General features: G+C 39.3%; 1 protein-coding gene across 1 annotated transcript; it reads left to right on the top strand.

Annotated features, from left to right (window-relative positions):
* Positions 1–1,231: 1,231 nt before the first annotated feature.
* Positions 1,232–17,707, top strand: LOC127488955 (vomeronasal type-2 receptor 116-like). Its single transcript, XM_070067619.1, has 4 exons — positions 1,232–1,312; positions 2,550–3,356; positions 14,474–14,608; positions 16,802–17,707. The coding sequence occupies exons 1-4, from the start codon at positions 1,232–1,234 to the stop codon at positions 17,705–17,707; spliced, it is 1,929 nt and encodes a 642-aa protein (XP_069923720.1).
* Positions 17,708–18,931: the final 1,224 nt, after the last annotated feature.

Genomic DNA, 18,931 nt, shown 5'->3' with positions numbered 1-18,931 from the left:
ATTAAAAACATTTCTTATATTTTAAATTTGTTTCAAGGTTATAGGAATCACAGTAATAGTTTGGAGAGATCTCTATTTTATTATCACTGCAGCTTATTGCATACACTTGAAAGATGAGTTAAGAACACTGAAAAAAATTTGGGTTTTGAGTGAGATGTCAGTCATGAATACACATATCTAGCACTAATGCTTATGATCTCTATAGGATTTTTATCAACTTTGTACATGGTCCAGAACTTAATACTGGGCAGGCATGTATTTGGGGGAAAAAGAAGCAAACTTCTCAGCTTTCAACTGACAGCAAGAGCTACAAGTAACCAAGCACTGAAAAATAAAGCCCTTCATGAAATAATTAATTGCATTTAAGCAGAATGATTAAAAGCAAGAAACATTTCAATTAATGCTATTAATTTGCCATTCAAATAAGTAAATCTAAGAACTAAACAGACTTCAGTAGCATATAGATAGAGAAATAGATAAAATGGAATTTCGTGCATGAGGAAAAGAGTGAATTAAAATAAACATTGTAAGTATTCTGACAATTTGAAATTCTGAATGAAATGCTCATTTTCAAGACAAACATAACTGAATGAAAATACTTCTGTTGGTATTTGTATATTATAACAGAAAATTACAGAAAGGGCTCATGAAAATCCCTATGGTGAATAGATTAGAGATGCTTCCAAACGCTAAAATGACTGACAAGTCAGAGATGCTTGCCTCTTGGGTTCCATCCCTAAGTAAAAGTGAAATCCCATGTTGGGACACATCAAGGCTTTCCTGAAGGACTAGGGAAGGTGAGTGTGATCATGGACACAGTTTGCTTCAGAGGAATCTGAGGGTCATTCCAAAATCTTCTAAGAGCCCTTGGAACCTCACTCACACCTCCTCCATGTGCCAGAGCTGAGGCACCACAGTGTGGAAGCCTGAGTCTGACCATTGCTGCCTCAGGGTGTGGCTGTGTTGTTGCTCTGAATTCCATAGTCTCACCCTTCTCCCTGATGCTGCCCCTCTCTTTAGGTGGCTGTGGAAGAACTACCAATATGTGCTGGCCTTCCACTTTGCTATCCAGGAGATCAATAAGGACCCCCAGCTCCTCCCCAACCTGACCCTGGGTTTCCAGCTCTACAATTCTGTTACCAGTGATCAGTTCACCCTGAGGAGCACTCTGCACTGGCTGACTGGAAACATTTATTTCATCCCTAACTTCACCTGCCAGACACAAGGCAAGATGGTTGCCATAATTGCTGGAACCATGTCAGCATTTTCAGCTGAAATTGGAACAATGTTGGAGCTGTACAAAACCCCACAGGTAAATCTGTTGTGAATTCTGGTGAGAAATTCTGCCATCTCCCACCAGACATGTCCAATTTGAAGCAAGGGTCATGTGGAACACAACTGCACATATAGCACCACGATTTGAAACAGATTCTGGGGAATTCCTTAGATTGTGAGAGAGATCACTGTCTAGGCCCAATGTATCCATCCCCACCTGCTGAGAAAGTTGACTGCTGACTATTGACAGGAAATACCCACAGCACAGAGATATCCTAGGATGACTCAATGTTAGACATGGGTATATCAAGACCTGGGCCCAGACTTTCCATTTGGAACCCACTGAGGTCCATGACAGTCCCGAAGATCATCAAGGAGTGTTTGGGGCTGAGTTACACTTAGATGAGATTTTACCCTCTCCTATACCTAATCCTGACTTCCTCACATTCAGCAGATTCCTTCACAGGACTCCCAGTTCACTTCCATGTGCAACTAAGATATTTAGATCTTAGTGTTTGACAGAATAAAAAACAAATACAGGCAGACAGTGTGCACCCATTCACAGTATAATCACAAAATAGCCACCATAGTGCTGGTGCTCACTGGCCATGGTGAAAGTACTCAATCCAAATCTTACAAGTAGGTGTTAGGAAACCAATCACATAACCAATCAAGCTGCTTCCCAGGGCCTGTATTCACATTTCCAGGATTCTGAATGGAGACCCACTACAAAGAGGTAGCAATCTGCACACATTACCATCAAGCTCAGACTGCAATAGCTGTGGTCTGAAAAGCAATTTTATGTATACTCAGAGATGATAGGTGAATAAATTTTTCAAGACAATTTAGGATATGCTGTGAAAACAAATGAAATTCAAAGTATCAGGAGATCAACCCACACAAAATATTTGTCCCCGAGGAAACACACAACACCAGTTGCAGTGGGAGCTGTTCTCCACATGTCTCATGAGGTGAGAGGTGGGAAAGACCAATGTCCTGGTGATTCTGAATCCAAAATACATGCCTTCTTCTTCCTAAATATACATGAAGAACGTGGGTATCTTACACATTATCTTTCATGCTATGCATGAAGATGTACATTTCTTCTGCTAAAAGCAACAGGCATTGAAGCACAGTTACTCTGATCCCAAGTGATAGAATTTTCTTATGCCTACACATGATATTTCTTCATAGGACTTTTTTAAAATCACTTCCCAAGACAGAAAACTCAAAACCCACAAAAGTCAAATCACAGCGGTTTTCTTTCCATTCAGATCACATATGGCCCTTTTGATCCCATGCTAAGTGAGAGAGACAAGTTTCCATCGCTCTATCAGATGGCCACAAGTGACAGCTCTCTGGCCCGTGGAATGCTCTCCTTGTTACTACATTTTGGCTGGATTTGGGTGGTGATCTTTGTATCTAATGATATTAAAGGAGAGAAGTTCCTTTGGGATATTCAAACTGAGATGGTAAAGGAAGGTGTCTGCTGGGCCAATATAATAAAGCTCCCAGACACTAAGTCAAGATATGAAAAAACTGAAATGTCCTTCCTAGCAAGGCTTCGAATTTCATCAGCAAATGTGCATATTCTATATGGTGATGTGAGGAGTCTCTATACCATGGAATTTCTAAGCAAATACTATTTAACCCTGGGGAAGGTGTGGATCATGGCTGCAAAGTGGGAGATTGTTGTGCATGAGACAGACCACATGCTGCACTCTTTTCATGGAGGCTTCTCATTTTCACACCACAAGGGGGAAATCCCTGGCCTCAACCACTTTGTCAAGACAGTGGACCCTTCCCACTACCCAGAAGATTTCTTCCTCAGTCAACTATGGCTTCATGCTTTTCACTGCTTACCTCCTGGGCCACTTTGTGGAACAATTGGAGTCTGCCCACCAAATGCTTCCTTTGAGTTTTTCCCAGGACACATTGACATGCTGACCATATCTGACTCCAGCTATTTCATCTACAATGCTGTGTATGCAGTGACCCATGCCCTCCATAAGATGCTTTCAGAGCAAATAGAAAAGGGATCTCCAGGAGATGCAACTCAACCAAGGATTTTTCCATGGCAGGTAAACATCTCCCAGAACAGGACATTTATTGAACATCTGTTTGCATCCTCAGGTATTTTTATTGCAGTACCACATGACCATGTTTTCATGTTGAGATTGCCATGATCAGGTATAATGGAGAGTGGGTTCTTTCACAACAGACTGGGCATAGATACATCTGTAATTGTTATCTGTGTGTGGAGAATTTGTTATCTGCTATGGAACATTTTAAATATATTTTCTGCTATGCAACATGTTAAAAATAATTTTAAAATGGTCTATATGCTAAGAAATGCACATAAGTCTACAGATAAAAGAGTTTTTTATCATCTGATCATACTACAACCAACACCCATATTAATAACATAGCATTACTAGTACTGCAAGAGTCCTCAGTAGCAACCACTTAATTTTTTTTAATGTGTGAAAGAGGAACATATTGTCAATAATATGATTTGATTTATTTTTTTATTTTTTTTACAGGTAGAGTGGACAGTTAGAGAGAGAGAGAGACAGAGAGAAAGGTCTTCCTTTGCCATTGGTGCACCCTCCAATGGCTGCCATGGGTGGTGCACAACACTGATCCGAAGGCAGGAGCCAGGTGCTTATCCTGGTCTCCAATGGGGTGCAGGGCCCAAGCACTTGGGCCATCCTCCACTGCACTCCCGGGCCACAGCAGAGAGCTGGCCTGGAAGGGGGGCAACCGGGACAGAATCTGGTGCCCTGACTGGGACTAGAACCCTGTGTGCTGGCGCCGCTAGGTGCAGGATTAGCCTATTGAGCCATGGCGCCGGCCTATGATTTGATTTAGCAAAGCACTGCTTATAATTACATAGGAAATTATCTAAAGTCCACACAATTTTATACTCATATATTAACTAACACAAATGAGAGGAAACATAATATTTTTGTACCTCTGGCTTATGTAATTTACTGTGATGACCTCCAGTTTTAAATGTCAAGATTTCATTCTTAATTATGGCTGTGTAGTATTCATATATGTGAGATGATATAATATGATATTTTATATATATATAAGTATCTCACCAATTCCTTCTCCCAGCCATCAGTTGATGGACCTCTAGATGATTCTACATCTTATGTGTTGTGCATTGAGCTTCTATAAAGTTGGGAGTGTAGGAGACTCTTTCTTGTGCTGATTTCAATTCATTTGGATACATTCCCAGGTCTGAGACAACTAGGCCATGTTGTAGAACCAATATTGGTTTTCTGAGGAGTTCCTCTATTGTCTTCCATTATGTTTGTACTGGCTTATAATCCTTCCCATCAACATTGTATTGGGGTACCTTTTTTTCCTGATCCTCAGCAGAATTTGCTATTTTTCAAATTTTGGATAATATTCATTCAAAGTGGGTTGAAGTGAAATCCCACGTTAGTTCTTATTGGTGCTTCCCTGATGGTTAGTGATCATGAACCTCTTTTCATGTTTCTCTTGGGCATTTGTATTTCATCCTGTGAAAAAATCCCTGTTCATATCCTTAGTTCATTTCTTAACTAGATTGTTGGTTATGTTGTTGTTAAGTTTCTTGAATTCCTTATACATCTGGAGATTAATACTTTATTGGAACCATGTTTTGCAAATATTTTTTCCCATTTTGTAAGTAGTGTCTTCGCTTAGATGAGTGTGTCTTTTGCTGATGAGAAGTTACTTAGCTTAATGTATATTCTTGCCTTTATTGCCTTTACTTCTTGGATTTTATCCAAGAAATTCTTGCCAGGGAAATGACTTGTAGTGTTTCCCCAATGTTTGCCTCTTGTAATTTGATGGTTTCAGGTTTTAGGTTTAGATCCTTGATAAATTATGAGTTGATATTTGTATAGGGTATGAGGTAGCAGTCTGATTTAAAATCTCTGCATGTGGAAATCCAAATGTCTGCATTTGTTGATGAGACTTAATCTAGGGAGTGAGTTTAGCTCCATGTAACATTTTCAATACAGATTCTATAATGACATATCATAGAATAATGTTTCTCAGAGTATAGTGCAATGTTTAGAATATCCTAACACAGCTCATTACAAAGACTGGGAAGAAAAAATGATCAAAAGTACTCTTTTTGTTGGAATGTATGTAAGGTTAGGAAATGTGGACTCTGGACATATCCCACAACAACTATATACCCTATAATAATATCCCCTACAGGTGTGCTGTAGTCCACGCCCTCTGTGAGACATTACTGGGGCAAATAGCAGTGGGGTGCACCTTTTATCATAAAATGACTCTGAAACAGGAAAATATCCTGATCAAATTATTTGAGTAAATCAAATAAATTGAATGTCTCACAGAAGATAAATATATATTCTATATTATACATATATGTAAATTAAATTGACTTCAGCATGTTTACTTCACTATGTAATTTCTGGGATTACATCCAATATTAATTAACATCCTATTTGTGATTTGATAGACTCACATTTTAAAAGTAAATGTACTGGCCGAGAAGGCTTACAAATATAAGATTAGAGAATATTTATGAAGTTCTTGGTTCAAATTAGTGAAGACATAATGATAGTCCTTTAAAGAATTGGCTGTCCCACAACAGGTGTCAGGAGACTCTGAAAGTCAAGAGTTAATACACACTGTTCAGATACTAACTGCCATCAGGGTATTTTTTTTTTATATAGTAAATAAAAATTTACAAAGTACAACTTTTGCATTGTTGTAGCTTTTTCCCCCATAACCTCTCTCCCACCCATAACCGCCCTATCTCCCACTCCCTCTCCCATCCCACTCTTCATCAAGATTCATTTTCAATTATCTTTATATACAGGTGATCAACTTAGTATATACTAAGTAAAGATTTCAAAAAGACTGCACCCACCCAACCGCACAAGATATAGAGTACTGTTTGACTAGTTGTTTTACTGTTAATTCTTACAGTACAACACTTTAAGGACAGAAATCCTACATGGAGAGCAGGTGCACAGTGACTCCCATTGTTGAGTTAACAATTGACACTCTTATCTATAAGTCAGTAATCACCCGAGGCTCTTGCCATGAGCTGTCAAGGCTTTGGAAGCCTCCTGAGTTCACCAACTCTGATCTTATTTAGTCAAGGCCATATCACAGTGAGGGTCCATTCCTCCCTTCAGAGAAAGGTACCTCCTTCTTTGATGGCACATTCTTTCTGCTGGGATCTCATTCACCGAGATGTTTCATTCAGGTCATTTTTGCCACAGTGCCTTGGCTTTCCATGCCTGTGAGACTCTCATGGGCCTTTTAGCCAGATCCGAATGCCCCAAGGGTTGATTCTGAGTCTGGAGTGCTGTTCAGGGCATTTGCCATTCTATGAGGCTGCTGTGCATCCTGCTTCCCCCATAGGATCATTGTCTCCCTTTTAATTCTATCCTTCATTATTTACAGACACTGGTCTTATTTGTGAAATCTCTTTGACAATTATGTACTTAAAATGATCACTTTAACAAGTGAGATGGAATGGGTACATGCCACCTTGATGGGATTGAATTGGAATCCCCTGGCATATTTCTAACTCTACCATTGGAGGTAAGTTGGGTGTGCATGTGCCAAACTGTATATCTCCTCAATCTCTTACTCCCACTCTTATATTTAACAGAGATCACTTTTCTGTTAATTTTAAATGCCTAAGAATAATTGTGTATTAACTAAGGAGTTCAACCAATGGTATTAAGCAGAACAAAAAATACTAAAAGGAACAAAATAGTAAGTTCTTCCTCAACAGTCAAGACAAGGGCTTATCTGGTCATTGTTTCTCATAGTGTCCATTTCCCTTCAACAAGTTTCCCCTTTGGTGCTCAGTTAGTTGTCATCAATAAGTGAGAACATACGATATTTGTCCCTTTGGGACTGGCTTAATTCACTCAGCATGATGATTTCCAGATACCTTCATTTTGTTGCAAATGTCCAGATTTCATTTATTAAACAGCTGTACAGTATTCTGTAGAGTACATATCCCATAATTTCTTTCTCCAGTCATCTGTTGATGGGCATTTAGGTTGATTCCATGTCTTAGCTATTGTGAATTGAGCTGCAATAAACATTGAAGTGCACACAGCTCTTTTTTTCCAGTTTAATTTCCTTTGGGTAAATTCCAAGGAGTGCGATGGCTGGGTCATGTGGTAAGGCTATATTCTGGTTACTGAGGACTCTCCAAACTGTCTTCCATAGTGGCTTTATCAGTTTGCCTTCTCACCAACAGTGGATTAGTGTCCCTTTTTCCCCACATCCTCGCCAGCATCTGTTGTTAGTTGATTTCTGTATGTGAGCCATTCTAACTGGGGTGAGGTGAAACCTCATTGTGGTTTTGATTTGCATTTCCCTGATGGCTAGAGATCCTGAGCATTTTTTCATGAGTCTGTTGGCGATTTGGATTTCCTCTTTTGAAAAATGTCTGTTAAGGTCCTTGGCCCATCTTTATATTGGGTTGGTTGTTGTGGAGTTTCTTGATCATTTTATAGAGTCTAGTTGTTAATTCTTTACCAGTCATATAGTTTGCAAATAATTTCTCCCATTGTGTTGGTTGCCTCTTCACTTTCCTGACTGTTTCTTTTGCTGTAAAGAAACTTCTCAATTTGAGGTAATCCCATTTGACTATTTTAGCTTTGACTACCTGTGCCTCTGGTGTTTTCTCAAGAATTCTTTGCCTGTTCCAATGTCTTGAAGGGTTTCCCCTATGCTCTCAATTAATTTCATTGTGTTATGGCATATATCTAGATCTTTGATCCATGGTGAGTGGATTTTTGTATATGGTGTATGATGATAGGGGTCTTGTTTCATACTTCAACATGTTGACATCCAGTTTTCACTGCACCATTTGTTGAAGAGGCTGTCCCTGTTCCAGGGGGTTGGTTTTAGCTCCTTTGTTGAATATGAGTTGGTTATAGATGTTTGGATTGATTTCCAGTGTTTCCATTGATCTGTCCATCTGTTTTTGAACCAGTACCAGGCTGTTTTGATAATAACTGCCCTGTAGTATGTCTTGAATTCTGGAATTGTGAATACTCCGGATTTGTTTTTATTGTAAAGGATTGCTTTAGCTATTCACGGTCTCCTGCTTCTCCATATGAATTTCAGCATCATTTTTTCTGGGTCTGTGAAGAATGACTTTGGTATTTTGATTGGTATTGCATTGAACCTGTAAATTGCTTTTGGGATAATGGACATTTTGATGATATTGATTCTTCCAATCCATGAACATGGCAGATTTTTCCATTTTTTTGTTTCTTCTTCTATTTCTTTCTTTAGTGTTTTGTAATTTTCCTCATAGAGGTCTTTGATATCCTTGGTTAAATTTATCCCAACGTACTTCAATATTTTGTGGCTATTGTGATTGGGATTTATCTTAGAAGTTCTTGCTCGGCCACAGCATTGTCAGTGTATACAAAGCCTGTTGATTTCTGAGCATTAACTTTGTATCCTGCTACATTACCAAACTCTTCTATGAGATTCAATATTCTCTTACAAAAATTTTTGGGATCCCCTATACATAGGATCATGTCATCTGCTAACGGGGATAGTTTGACTTCCTCTTTTCCCATTTGTATTCCTTTAATTTCTTTTTCTTGCCTAATGTCTCTGGCTAAAGCTTCTAGGACTATATTGAATAGCAATAGTGAGAGTGGGCATCCCTGTCTGATGTCAGTTTCAATGGAAATGCCTCTAACTGTTCCCCATTCAATATGATGCTGGCCATGAGTTTATCATAAATTGCCTTAGTTGTGTTGAGGAATGTTCCTTCTAACCCCAATTTGCTTAAAGTTTCATCATGAAAAGGTATTGTATTTTGTCAAATGCTTTATCTGCTGCTATTGAGATAATCATATGATTTCAGTTTCTCAACTTGTTAATGTGATTGATTCTCGAACACTGAACCATCCCTGCATACCAGGGATAAATCCCACTTGGTTCATGTGAATGATCTTTCTGATGTGTAGTTAGATTCGGTTTGCCAGGATTTTGTTTAGTATTTTTGCATCTATGTTCATCAGGGAGATAGGTCTATAGTTTTCTTTCTCTGCTGTGTCTTTCCAGGGCTTAGGGATTAAGGAAATATTGGTGGCCAGCATCATGGCTTACTAGGCTAATCTTCTGCCTGCAGCACTGGAACCCCAGGTTCTAGTCCCGGTTGGGGTGCCGGTTCTGTCTGGTTGCTACTCTTCCAGTCCAGCTCTCTGCTGTGGATTGAAAAAGCAGTGGAGGATGGCCAAGTGCTTGGGCCCTGCACCCACACAGGAGACCAGGAGGAAGCACCAGGCTCCTATCTTCAGATCCGTGCAGCACGCCGGCTGCAGTGGCCATCTGGGGGGTGAACCAACGGAAGGAAGACCTTTCTCTCTGTCTCTCTCTCCCACTGTCTAACTCCCCTGTCAAAAAGAAAAGATGATATTGGCTTCATAGAAAGAATTTGGGAGGATTCCCCCCTTTCAATTGTTTTGAATAACTTGAGAAAAACTGGGGTTAGTTGTTCTTCAAAAGTCTGGTAGAATTCAGTGGTGAAGCCATCCAGTCCTGGGCTCTTCTTTTTTGGTAGTGTGTTTATTGCTGATTCAATTTCTTTCATGGTTATGGGTCTGTTTATGTTTTGTATATCTTCATGGCTCAGTTTAGGAAGGTTGTAAGGGTCCAGGAATCTATCCATTTCTTCCAGGTTCCTCAATTTGTTAGCTTACATCTCTTTGTAATGGTTTCTGATGATTCTTTTTATTTCTGTTGTGTCTGTTGTTACATTTCCATTACCATCATTACTTTTATGGATTTGGGTCTTCTCTCTCCTTTTGTCAGTTCGTTGGGCCAATGGTGTGTCTATTTTGTTTATTTTTTCAAAGAACCAGCTCCTGGTTTTGTTGATCTTTTGTATTGTTTTTTTGTTTGTTTGTTTCAATTCTGTTTATTTCTTCTCTAATCTATAGTAGTTCTTTTCTTCTGCCTGGTTTGGGTTGGATTTGCTGCTGTTTCTCTATATCCTTGAGGTGCATTGAGAGGTCATTTATTTGGTTCCTTTCCAGTTTCTTGATGTAGGCACCAATTGCTATAAGCTTTCCTCCTAGCACTGCTTTTACTGTATCCCACAAGTTTTGATAGGTTGTGCTGTCATTTTCATTTGTTTCTAGAAATCCTTTGATTTCTCTTGATTTCTTCTATGACCCACTGTTCATTCAGAATCATGTTGTTCATTCTCCATGTATTTGCATATGGTGTAGAGATTCTTGGGTTGTTGATTTTGAGTTTCACTGTGCTATGGTCTGAGAAGTTGCATGGTATAGTTTCAATTTTTTTGAATTTGTTGAGGCTCCCTTTATGGCCTAGCATATGGTCAATCCTAGAGAACGTTCCATGTACTGGGGAGAAATACGTGAACTCTGTGGCTGTGGGGTGAAAGGTTCTAAAGATATCTATTAGGTCTATTTGGTCTATAGCATCAATTAACTCTGTTGTTTCCTTGTTGAATTTCTGTCTGGTTGATCTGTCCATTGGTGAGAGTGGCATGCTGAATGCCCCTGTAACCATTGTATTTGAATCTATATCTCCCTTTAAGTTCTTTAGTAATTCTTTCAAGTAGTCAGGTGCCCTGTAATTAGGTGCATATACATTTATAATAGTAATGTCTTCATGTTGGATTGATCCTTTAATCATTATATAATGCCCTTCTTTCTCTCTTTTAATAGTTTTTGTGTTAAAGTCTATTTTGTCTGATATTAGGATGGCCACCCCAGCTCTTTTTTGATTTCTGTTAGCTTGAAATATCTTTTTCCACCCTTTCACTTTCAGTCTGCATGCATCTTTGCTGATAAGGTGTGTTTCCTGAAGGCAGCATATAGATAGATTCTCTTTTTTAATTCAATCCGCTAGTCTGTCTCTCTTGGTTGTCGAGTTGAGGCCATTTATATTCACTGTGACTATTATTAAATACTGTCTTTTTCCAGTCATGGTTCCTTAAACAAGCTGTTTATGTATTTTGAGATTTGTTTGTAGTTTAGTTGGCTCATTTTCTACATTCACCTTTTTTTGTAGTGAAGTTCTTGTTTCTGTATTTCTGTGTGCAGCACGTCTTTGAGCCAGTGTTGTAGGGTTGGATGTGAGGATACAAATTCCTTCAGTTTCTGTTTGTCGTGGAAAATCTTTATTTTCCCTACATTCATATATGATAGCTTTTCAAGGTATATTATTCTAGGTTGTCATTGTTTGTCTTTTAAAACTTGGAATATATCATGCCATTATCTCCTTGCCTGTAGTGTTTGCGATAAATCTGGGGTGAGTCTGATTAAATTATCCTTGAATGTGATTCATCGTTTCTCTCTGGCACAATTTAGGATTTCTTCTTTGTGTTTCACTGAGCTGAGTGTTGCCACAATGTGTTGCAGTGAATTTCTCTTCTGGTCTAATTTGTTGGGGCTCCTGAGTATTTGTTGAATTTGGTTGTTTCTATTAATTTGCCTCTGTTGGAAGTTTTCTGATATTATTTCATTGAAAATGTTATACAAATAGAATTACACATAAACTGTATACACATGTTTATCAGTTTGGACTTCCCAGCAACAGCCAGGGATGTCAGGTTCCAGAAACTTTATTATGAAAAATTATGCTTGGATTTCTAATTTATTTAACAGAATTCATCTGATATTTTATTCAATATTGTTAAACTCTAAAAAAAATTATTTGAAAATCAAAGTTACTGTAAGAGAGTGAGAGACAGAAAGAGAAAAGGAGACAGATCTTGCATCTGCTGATTCACTCCACAATGGCTGCAAGGACCAGGACTGGGAACACTCTAAGCCAGGATGCAGGAGCTTCAACTGGGTCTCTCATGTGAGTGTAGGAGCCCAGGCAGTTGGACCATCATCTAATGATTTCCCATGTACATTGGCAGAGACCTGAACCAGCAGTAGAACAACAGTAATTTAACCAGCACTCACAGGGATGCTGGGCACTGTGGACAGCAGCTTCACCTGCTGCACCACAAGGCCAGCCCAAATTTGCTAAAGTAAAAAAATATTGATATGAACATAATAGATTTCATGTATTTCATAGATACATTTCTAAGAAGATATCCATTCTTCCTTCCCTCCCTCTCTCATTCTCCCCTCCTTCCTTTCTTTTTAATTTTTGCAAAAATAGCATTTCAATTTGCTTTATAATCACAGGTGTAATGCCACAGTAATCACAATGATTCATGAATGAAAAGTAGAAAGACCATGTTCCACAGGAACTTACACAAGATGATAAGCAAAAATGAAATCCAAGATATCAGTTTCATTTTGATACATGGTGGGGTTTTTCTTCGCATCTATAGTAACTACTACACATCACAGAAAACAAATTGTATTTTCTGATTGGAACTGGTTTATTTCAGTAAGCATAAGCATAAAGGTCTCCAGTTGCATCCATTTTTTGTCAAAGAGAGGATTTCATTCTATTTGGTAGGGGGTATATTTTGAAAAGTGCACATGTTTGCACTCACCTATGGAACCATCACAATAATCAAGATATCACATATATAAAGCCATGTTGTTTACATTTGGAAAACTAAGATGAGCTTTCCTAAACCTCTAACAATCTTTCATGGTCAGCCACCCTGTGGTACACATCCTGTGATTTCTCTGGATTCAAATGGTCCCCATCATTTTAATGGGTGTTGGGGGGTAGAATTCCCTGCATTTGAACAATGATATGATGATCATTCAGACAAAAGTCAGCCTCCACCAAATAGAAAACCTGAGGTTACACAGGAGGCAAAAGAAGGATTTCTCAGTCATATGCAGCTCCCACCTCTCATCTGAATGTTCTCCCTCTTTCCAATTGTGCCTCCCCTCCAGCTTCATCCACTCCTGAAGAAAATCCAATTTACCAACAGTGCTGGGGAGGATGTTTCCTTCCATGAAACAAGACACCATATGGCACATTATGATATCCACAACATTGTGAATTTTCCTGCTGGATTTCGGTTGCTGATTAAAATCGGGGAGTTCTCCTCTGAGAGTGCACATGACCAAGGCTTGGTCCTCAATGAAGAGATGATAGAATGGCCTATAGCATTCAAGAAGGTGTGGATCCATGGAAATATTCGATACATACAGAGGGTCTGAGAGGAGATTAAGTGCGAGATTTTAAATAAGCATTCAATTCTCAATTATCATCTTGGCTTCAAAAGATATGGTGTCCCTTACACATATATGAGTCAATGTGTATTAGAAGTTTATGTTTGTATTAGTTATTGCTGTTTTTACTTTGGAAATAATTATGCATTCAGATGTTGAGTGACTAAAATGAGCAATGTTAATGAATAGAGATAGATATCAGTATATAGACATAAAATTACAAAATACATGTGTACAGAAATTCTAAATTTTTTCAATTTTTTATTTATATAAGGTGAAAAATTTTCACTTCATGTATATATATAGATATATAGATTTAGAAGAACAGTGATATCTTAAATATGGTGAGAGTCATATATTTTAATGCAGCATGAACACAAGTAAATTATAAGTTGATCTATCCATCGCCTATTTGTAGCAAGCATTCTCATTTTCATTGTCATTGTGGTTGCCAATAAGTGCAGTTTCTTTTCTGCATAGCATCTCACAGCTGTGGTCAAATGTTTTATCATCATTCTACTGTTGAAATCCCCCAGGGAATTTTGTGGGTGATTTGTGTAACTATCATGCTTTATGCCCAAAATGCATTCTTAGTTTCTTGAAATTGATACTCTTCCTGAATCTAGAAGTCCAGAAGAGGATTAGATACACAATCCATATCTTTATAACATTTGCTCATCATTTCTCTGTGGCCTTGTCTTTTTCTGAATACTCAGTCTCAAATATACACATTACAGAATAATGATATGAATGTTAAAGATTTCAGAGGAAGAAATGTAGTAGAAAGAAACAAAGGCCTAGAAGAATAGATCTGGTGATGAACAAAATTACAGCAATCAGGTACCCTCATAATGTTTGGTAGACAATTGACAACCCTGGAATGAGCATCATAGAAACTACAAATTGGATATATGAAAAAATCAACAAGACAGAGAATGGTGAAGACAGTGATGACCTTCAGAGTGATGGGGCAAATAGAGACATCTTATCACAGTGCCTAATGATGTGCAAAACAATGACCATCGCTTCTCTTTCCCCATCAGACTCCTCAGTCTTTATGTGGCCAGAGGTGTGGTCCAGGATTCAGGAAAATGCCACAGGAAGGAAGAGCTGTCTGCTGCTATATTTGTGTTATTTGTCCAGAGAGAGACATTTCCAATCATACAGGTAGAAAACATGTAACTCACTATGAAAACTCCACCATCTTAACTATTTCTAGATAAAAAGGAAACCAAGAATCTTTATAATGGGATAAGAGTGCCCCATTGTTCTCTATGCACACTTTCACTCACTCTTTCCATATACTTGTTGTATGCTCACTCTCGCCATCTCAGTAGTCTGGTGGTGCTCATCCTCTCTAGCTCAACACTGACACTGATTCTCTCTGATATCCTTCTTTTCCATCCAGTGCTAGATGAGGCTGTCTCAATCTGAGATCTTCTAGTAGGCCTACTAATGTCTGAACAAAAAATATCAGATGAGCATTTGTTAAGGCTCTCTAAGGATTTCTAGAAATCTTGAAATCAAAACTTTTCCATACACACCTGAGAAACAGGGAGCTACTTCACAGGAATTGTGATGGGAATACTGTATTACTTTCTGTGCTGGGTCTTTTACATAGTGCGTGCTGTGTAGTACACATAATGAATGCCTCCCTTTGTCCTTTTGTTTTCTATACTAGAATAAGAGACAATAAGTGTGAAATATACAGACAAAACATCCTAATAACTATGCAACTACATAACACCTCCAGTCCTCCAGTCCATGAAGCTTGTATGATTACCAACTTAAAACCTGAGAAGCACTTTACTACAAGTGTGGACCAACTAATATCATTTCCTTTCTTTTAAAAAATATTTTTTTAATTTCAAAGAGTTACAGAGGAGAGAGAGAGAGAGAGAGAGAGAGAGAGAGATTCCATCTACTTATTCAAGCCCCAGACATGCACAATTGACCAGGTTTGGCAAGGCAGATGCCAGCAGCCAGGTTCATTTGGGTCTCCCACATGGGTTCAGGGGACCCAAGTACTTGGGCCATCTTCTGCGGCTTTTTCCAGGCCATTAGCAGGGAGCTGGATTGGAAATGGATTACTGGAACACAAAACAATGTCCATAAGGGATGCTGGCATTGCAGCTGGTGGCTTTACATATCATGCCACAACACTGAATCTACTTTTGTTTCTTAAATTGACATATGATTGAGAGAGAGACATGGTCACCAACTGGCCTGTTCTTAATGACTTCCTTCATGCTGCTGCTGCAGAAGTGTATTACTTCAACAGAGACAATGTGGTGTCCATGTGGTGTTCACATGACTAAAATGATGAACAAGCCATGCTTTCAGTGAAAAGGAGTGGAAAGTTCTCTTTCAATACTGTGATGAAAATATCACTTACTCCCATACAACCATTAAAAAACTAGTAGTGGTGGCGCCGCGGCTCACTAGGCTAATCCTCCGCCTCGTGGCGCCGGCACACTGGGTTCTAGTCCCGGGTGGGGGCGCCGGATTCTGTCCCGGTTGCCCCTCTTCCAGGCCAGCTCTCTGCTGTGGCCAGGGAGTGCAGTGGAGGATGGCCTGAGTCCTTGGGCCCTGCACCCCATGGGAGACCAGGATAAGTACCTGGCTCCTGCCATCGGATCAGCGCAGTGTGCCGGCCACAGTGCGCTGGCCGCAGCAGCCATTGGAGGGTGAACCAACGGCAAAGGAAGACCTTAATCTCTGTCTCTCTCTCTCACTGTCCACTCTGCCTGTCAAAAAATTAAAAAAAAATAAAAAAACTTTAAAAAAAACTAGTAGCAATAATTCTTTTCTATGCAATCACAGCATATCAACATTTATATGGAAAGAGTGATGAGTCCATGCAGTAAATTAGAGTATTGACTGATGTATGGAAGTCCTAGGAGTGATAGATATTTTAAATAGGTCATCTACATTTGAGTATTAAAAAAAAAAAAAAACCTTAAACCTGGTGACTGCAGACAAATATTTTAACCCATGTGAACAAAAGCTTCTCCAGAGAAAAACACTAGGGACAGTAGAGAAGAGGGTTTGGAAGAATCTATGCCCATATGAAATACAGGAAATACATCACTTTGAGAAAATAAAACACTGAAAGAAATATCTCTGAGTGACAAAATGAGTCCCCAGAGCCCCATGTGCTAAGGAGCTTGTTTCAGTGAGCTTCCTACACCTAGAGACGAGCATTCTCTCTGGGTCAGGAGTACAGAAATATACTTTAGTGTGTCCTGGTACACATTAGAGCAGGCTGGACTCACCATGACATTGCAAAGGGGACCATTTTCCTTAACAGGGAAAAAGGAGCAAATTGTGAAGTGGAGACAGTCTTCCTTTTCTCCGCAGATGCAGAGCAGTGCATCCCATGTGCAGATCACAAGTACCCAAACATGGAGAGAAACCGCTGCCTCCCCAAGCTGGTGACATTCTTAGCCTTTGAGGATGCCCTGGGGACGGCTCTGGCCTCCATGGCTCTGTCCTTCTCTGTCCTCACAGCTGCAGTCCTCTGGGTCTTTGTGAAGCACCGAGACACTCCCATCGTCAAGGCCAATAACAGGACCCTCAGCTACATCCTGCTCATCACCCTCCTCCTGTGCTTCCTCTGCTCCTTACTCTTCCTTGGCCGTCCAAACACAGCCACCTGCCTTCTCCAGCAAATAGCATTTGGCCTTGTGTTCACAGTGGCTGTTTCCACCGTGCTGGCCAAGACCATCACTGTGATTCTTGCTTTCAAAGTTACAAAACCTGGAAGAACTATCAGGTATCAGGAGCTGGTATCAGGAGCTTCTAACTTCATCATTCCCATCTGCTCCTTGATCCAAGTGGCTCTCTGTGTCATCTGGTTGGGAATTTCTCCTCCATTTATTGAGTTAGATGCACATTCTGAGCCTGACCACATCATCCTGGTGTGCAATAAGGGTTCAGTCACTGCCTTCTACTGTGTCCTGGGCTACCTGGGCTCCTTGGCCCTGGCAAGCTTCACTGTGGCTTTCCTAGCCAGGAATCTGCCTGACACATTCAATGAAGCCAAGTTCCTGACCTTCAGCATGCTGGTGTTCTGCAGTGTCTGGGTGACCTTCCTTCCTGTCTACCACAGCACCAAGGGGAAGGTCATGGTGGCTGTGGAGATCTTCTCCATCTTGGCCTCCAGTGCAGGGCTCCTGGGCTGCATCTTCCTCCCCAAGTGCTACATTATTCTCATAAAACCTGATAAAAATTCTTTGAAAGCTTTAAAGAACCAACGCAGTTCTAGGGGATCCTGAAATTTTTCTCATGCATTTCTTCACATTTTCAACTTTGTAATCAAAAGGAAGTTGCATTCCAACACTGTAAAATAAGCAAAACTAAAAACCGTTGTTGTTTAGGCAATGAGTCCAGCAATTAAGATCACCTTGTTCCATGATTGTACAGTTTCCATATATGCATGGATATGTCCTCAGTTTGTCCTTTTCCACTGATCAAACCAATTCTGAGCCAATGCCACACTCTTACTTACTGTGGTGTAATAAAAAGTTTTGATATGTAGAAGGGTGTGTACCTTTGTTCATTTTCAGAATTGTACTATCTGTTTTTGGACTTCTATACTAACTTTAGTTTCAGTTTGTCGAGTTCCACTAAAAATCTTTTTTGGTATTTTGCTGAGTTAAATTTATAGGTTCAATCTGGGGAGCTATGACATCTTTATAAAATTCTGTCATCCAATATATTAATATTATGTTGCTTTTTAAATATCCTTCAAAAACATTTCCAAATTTGGTGATAAAACTCTTGTATGTCTTTGTCAGCTTTTTTTCTATGTACAACTTCTGTTTCTAGTATCAAGTCAGATCTTTTTTCTATTAAATTTTTAAGTTTCTTGCTGCTTCTGCTATAGATTCTGCAATAAAGTGGATTTATTTACCAAAAAAATCACCTTGTTCCACATGACAGTATTTGCGTTTGTAATTTGGTTCTGACCCCTGACCCCAGATTCCCAGGAAATAAACCCTTTCAGTGAGTGGTGATGACTCAGAGATATTGGGTCCCTTTCAATCAATATTTTTCCTGGCTCCTGGCCCTGGCCTCAGTTCAGGCTCAGCTACTGTGGGCGCTGAGATGTGAAGCAGTGAAAGGTTGGTTTCTCAGTCATCTCTCTCTCCATTTCTCTCTACCTCTCAAAAAACACAATGCCATCTAGAAATAGTTTAATAAAAAATAAGAGTGATATTTAAAACGGAAACAGAGCTGACCAGCAAGTTATAAATACCAATGCCATTTTATATGATAGGGCTATCCCTGAAAATATACACACTGTTTGCTGCTTAGGACTCCTGTCATTCTATAATCTTTTGTGTGGACTGCTTCCCATGTTGTAACATTCTCTCCATTTTAATTCTCTCTATTGTTATTACCAAACACTTGATTATATTTATATAATCCCTCTGACAGTTAATCCTATCTATATGATCAATTAAACATAATATGATCACTTTAACATGTAAGATGGC

This window comes from Oryctolagus cuniculus (genome assembly GCF_964237555.1).
Source record: "Oryctolagus cuniculus chromosome 16 unlocalized genomic scaffold, mOryCun1.1 SUPER_16_unloc_1, whole genome shotgun sequence".
In the NCBI taxonomy this organism is placed as follows: Eukaryota; Metazoa; Chordata; class Mammalia; order Lagomorpha; family Leporidae; genus Oryctolagus; species Oryctolagus cuniculus.
Note: the sequence above shows the minus strand (reverse complement) of the source record. Positions and strands in the feature narration are given on the sequence as shown.

Coding starts and splice junctions, on each gene's coding strand:
- LOC127488955 (XM_070067619.1), top strand. CDS start 1,232: ATGGTTGCCATAATTGCTGGAACCATGTCAGCATTTTCAGCTGAAATT. Junction 1,313..2,549: donor AGCTGTACAAAACCCCACAG/GTAAATCTGTTG, acceptor CTTTCCATTCAG/ATCACATATGGCCCTTTTGA. Junction 3,357..14,473: donor CAAGGATTTTTCCATGGCAG/GTAAACATCTCC, acceptor TTTCCCCATCAG/ACTCCTCAGTCTTTATGTGG.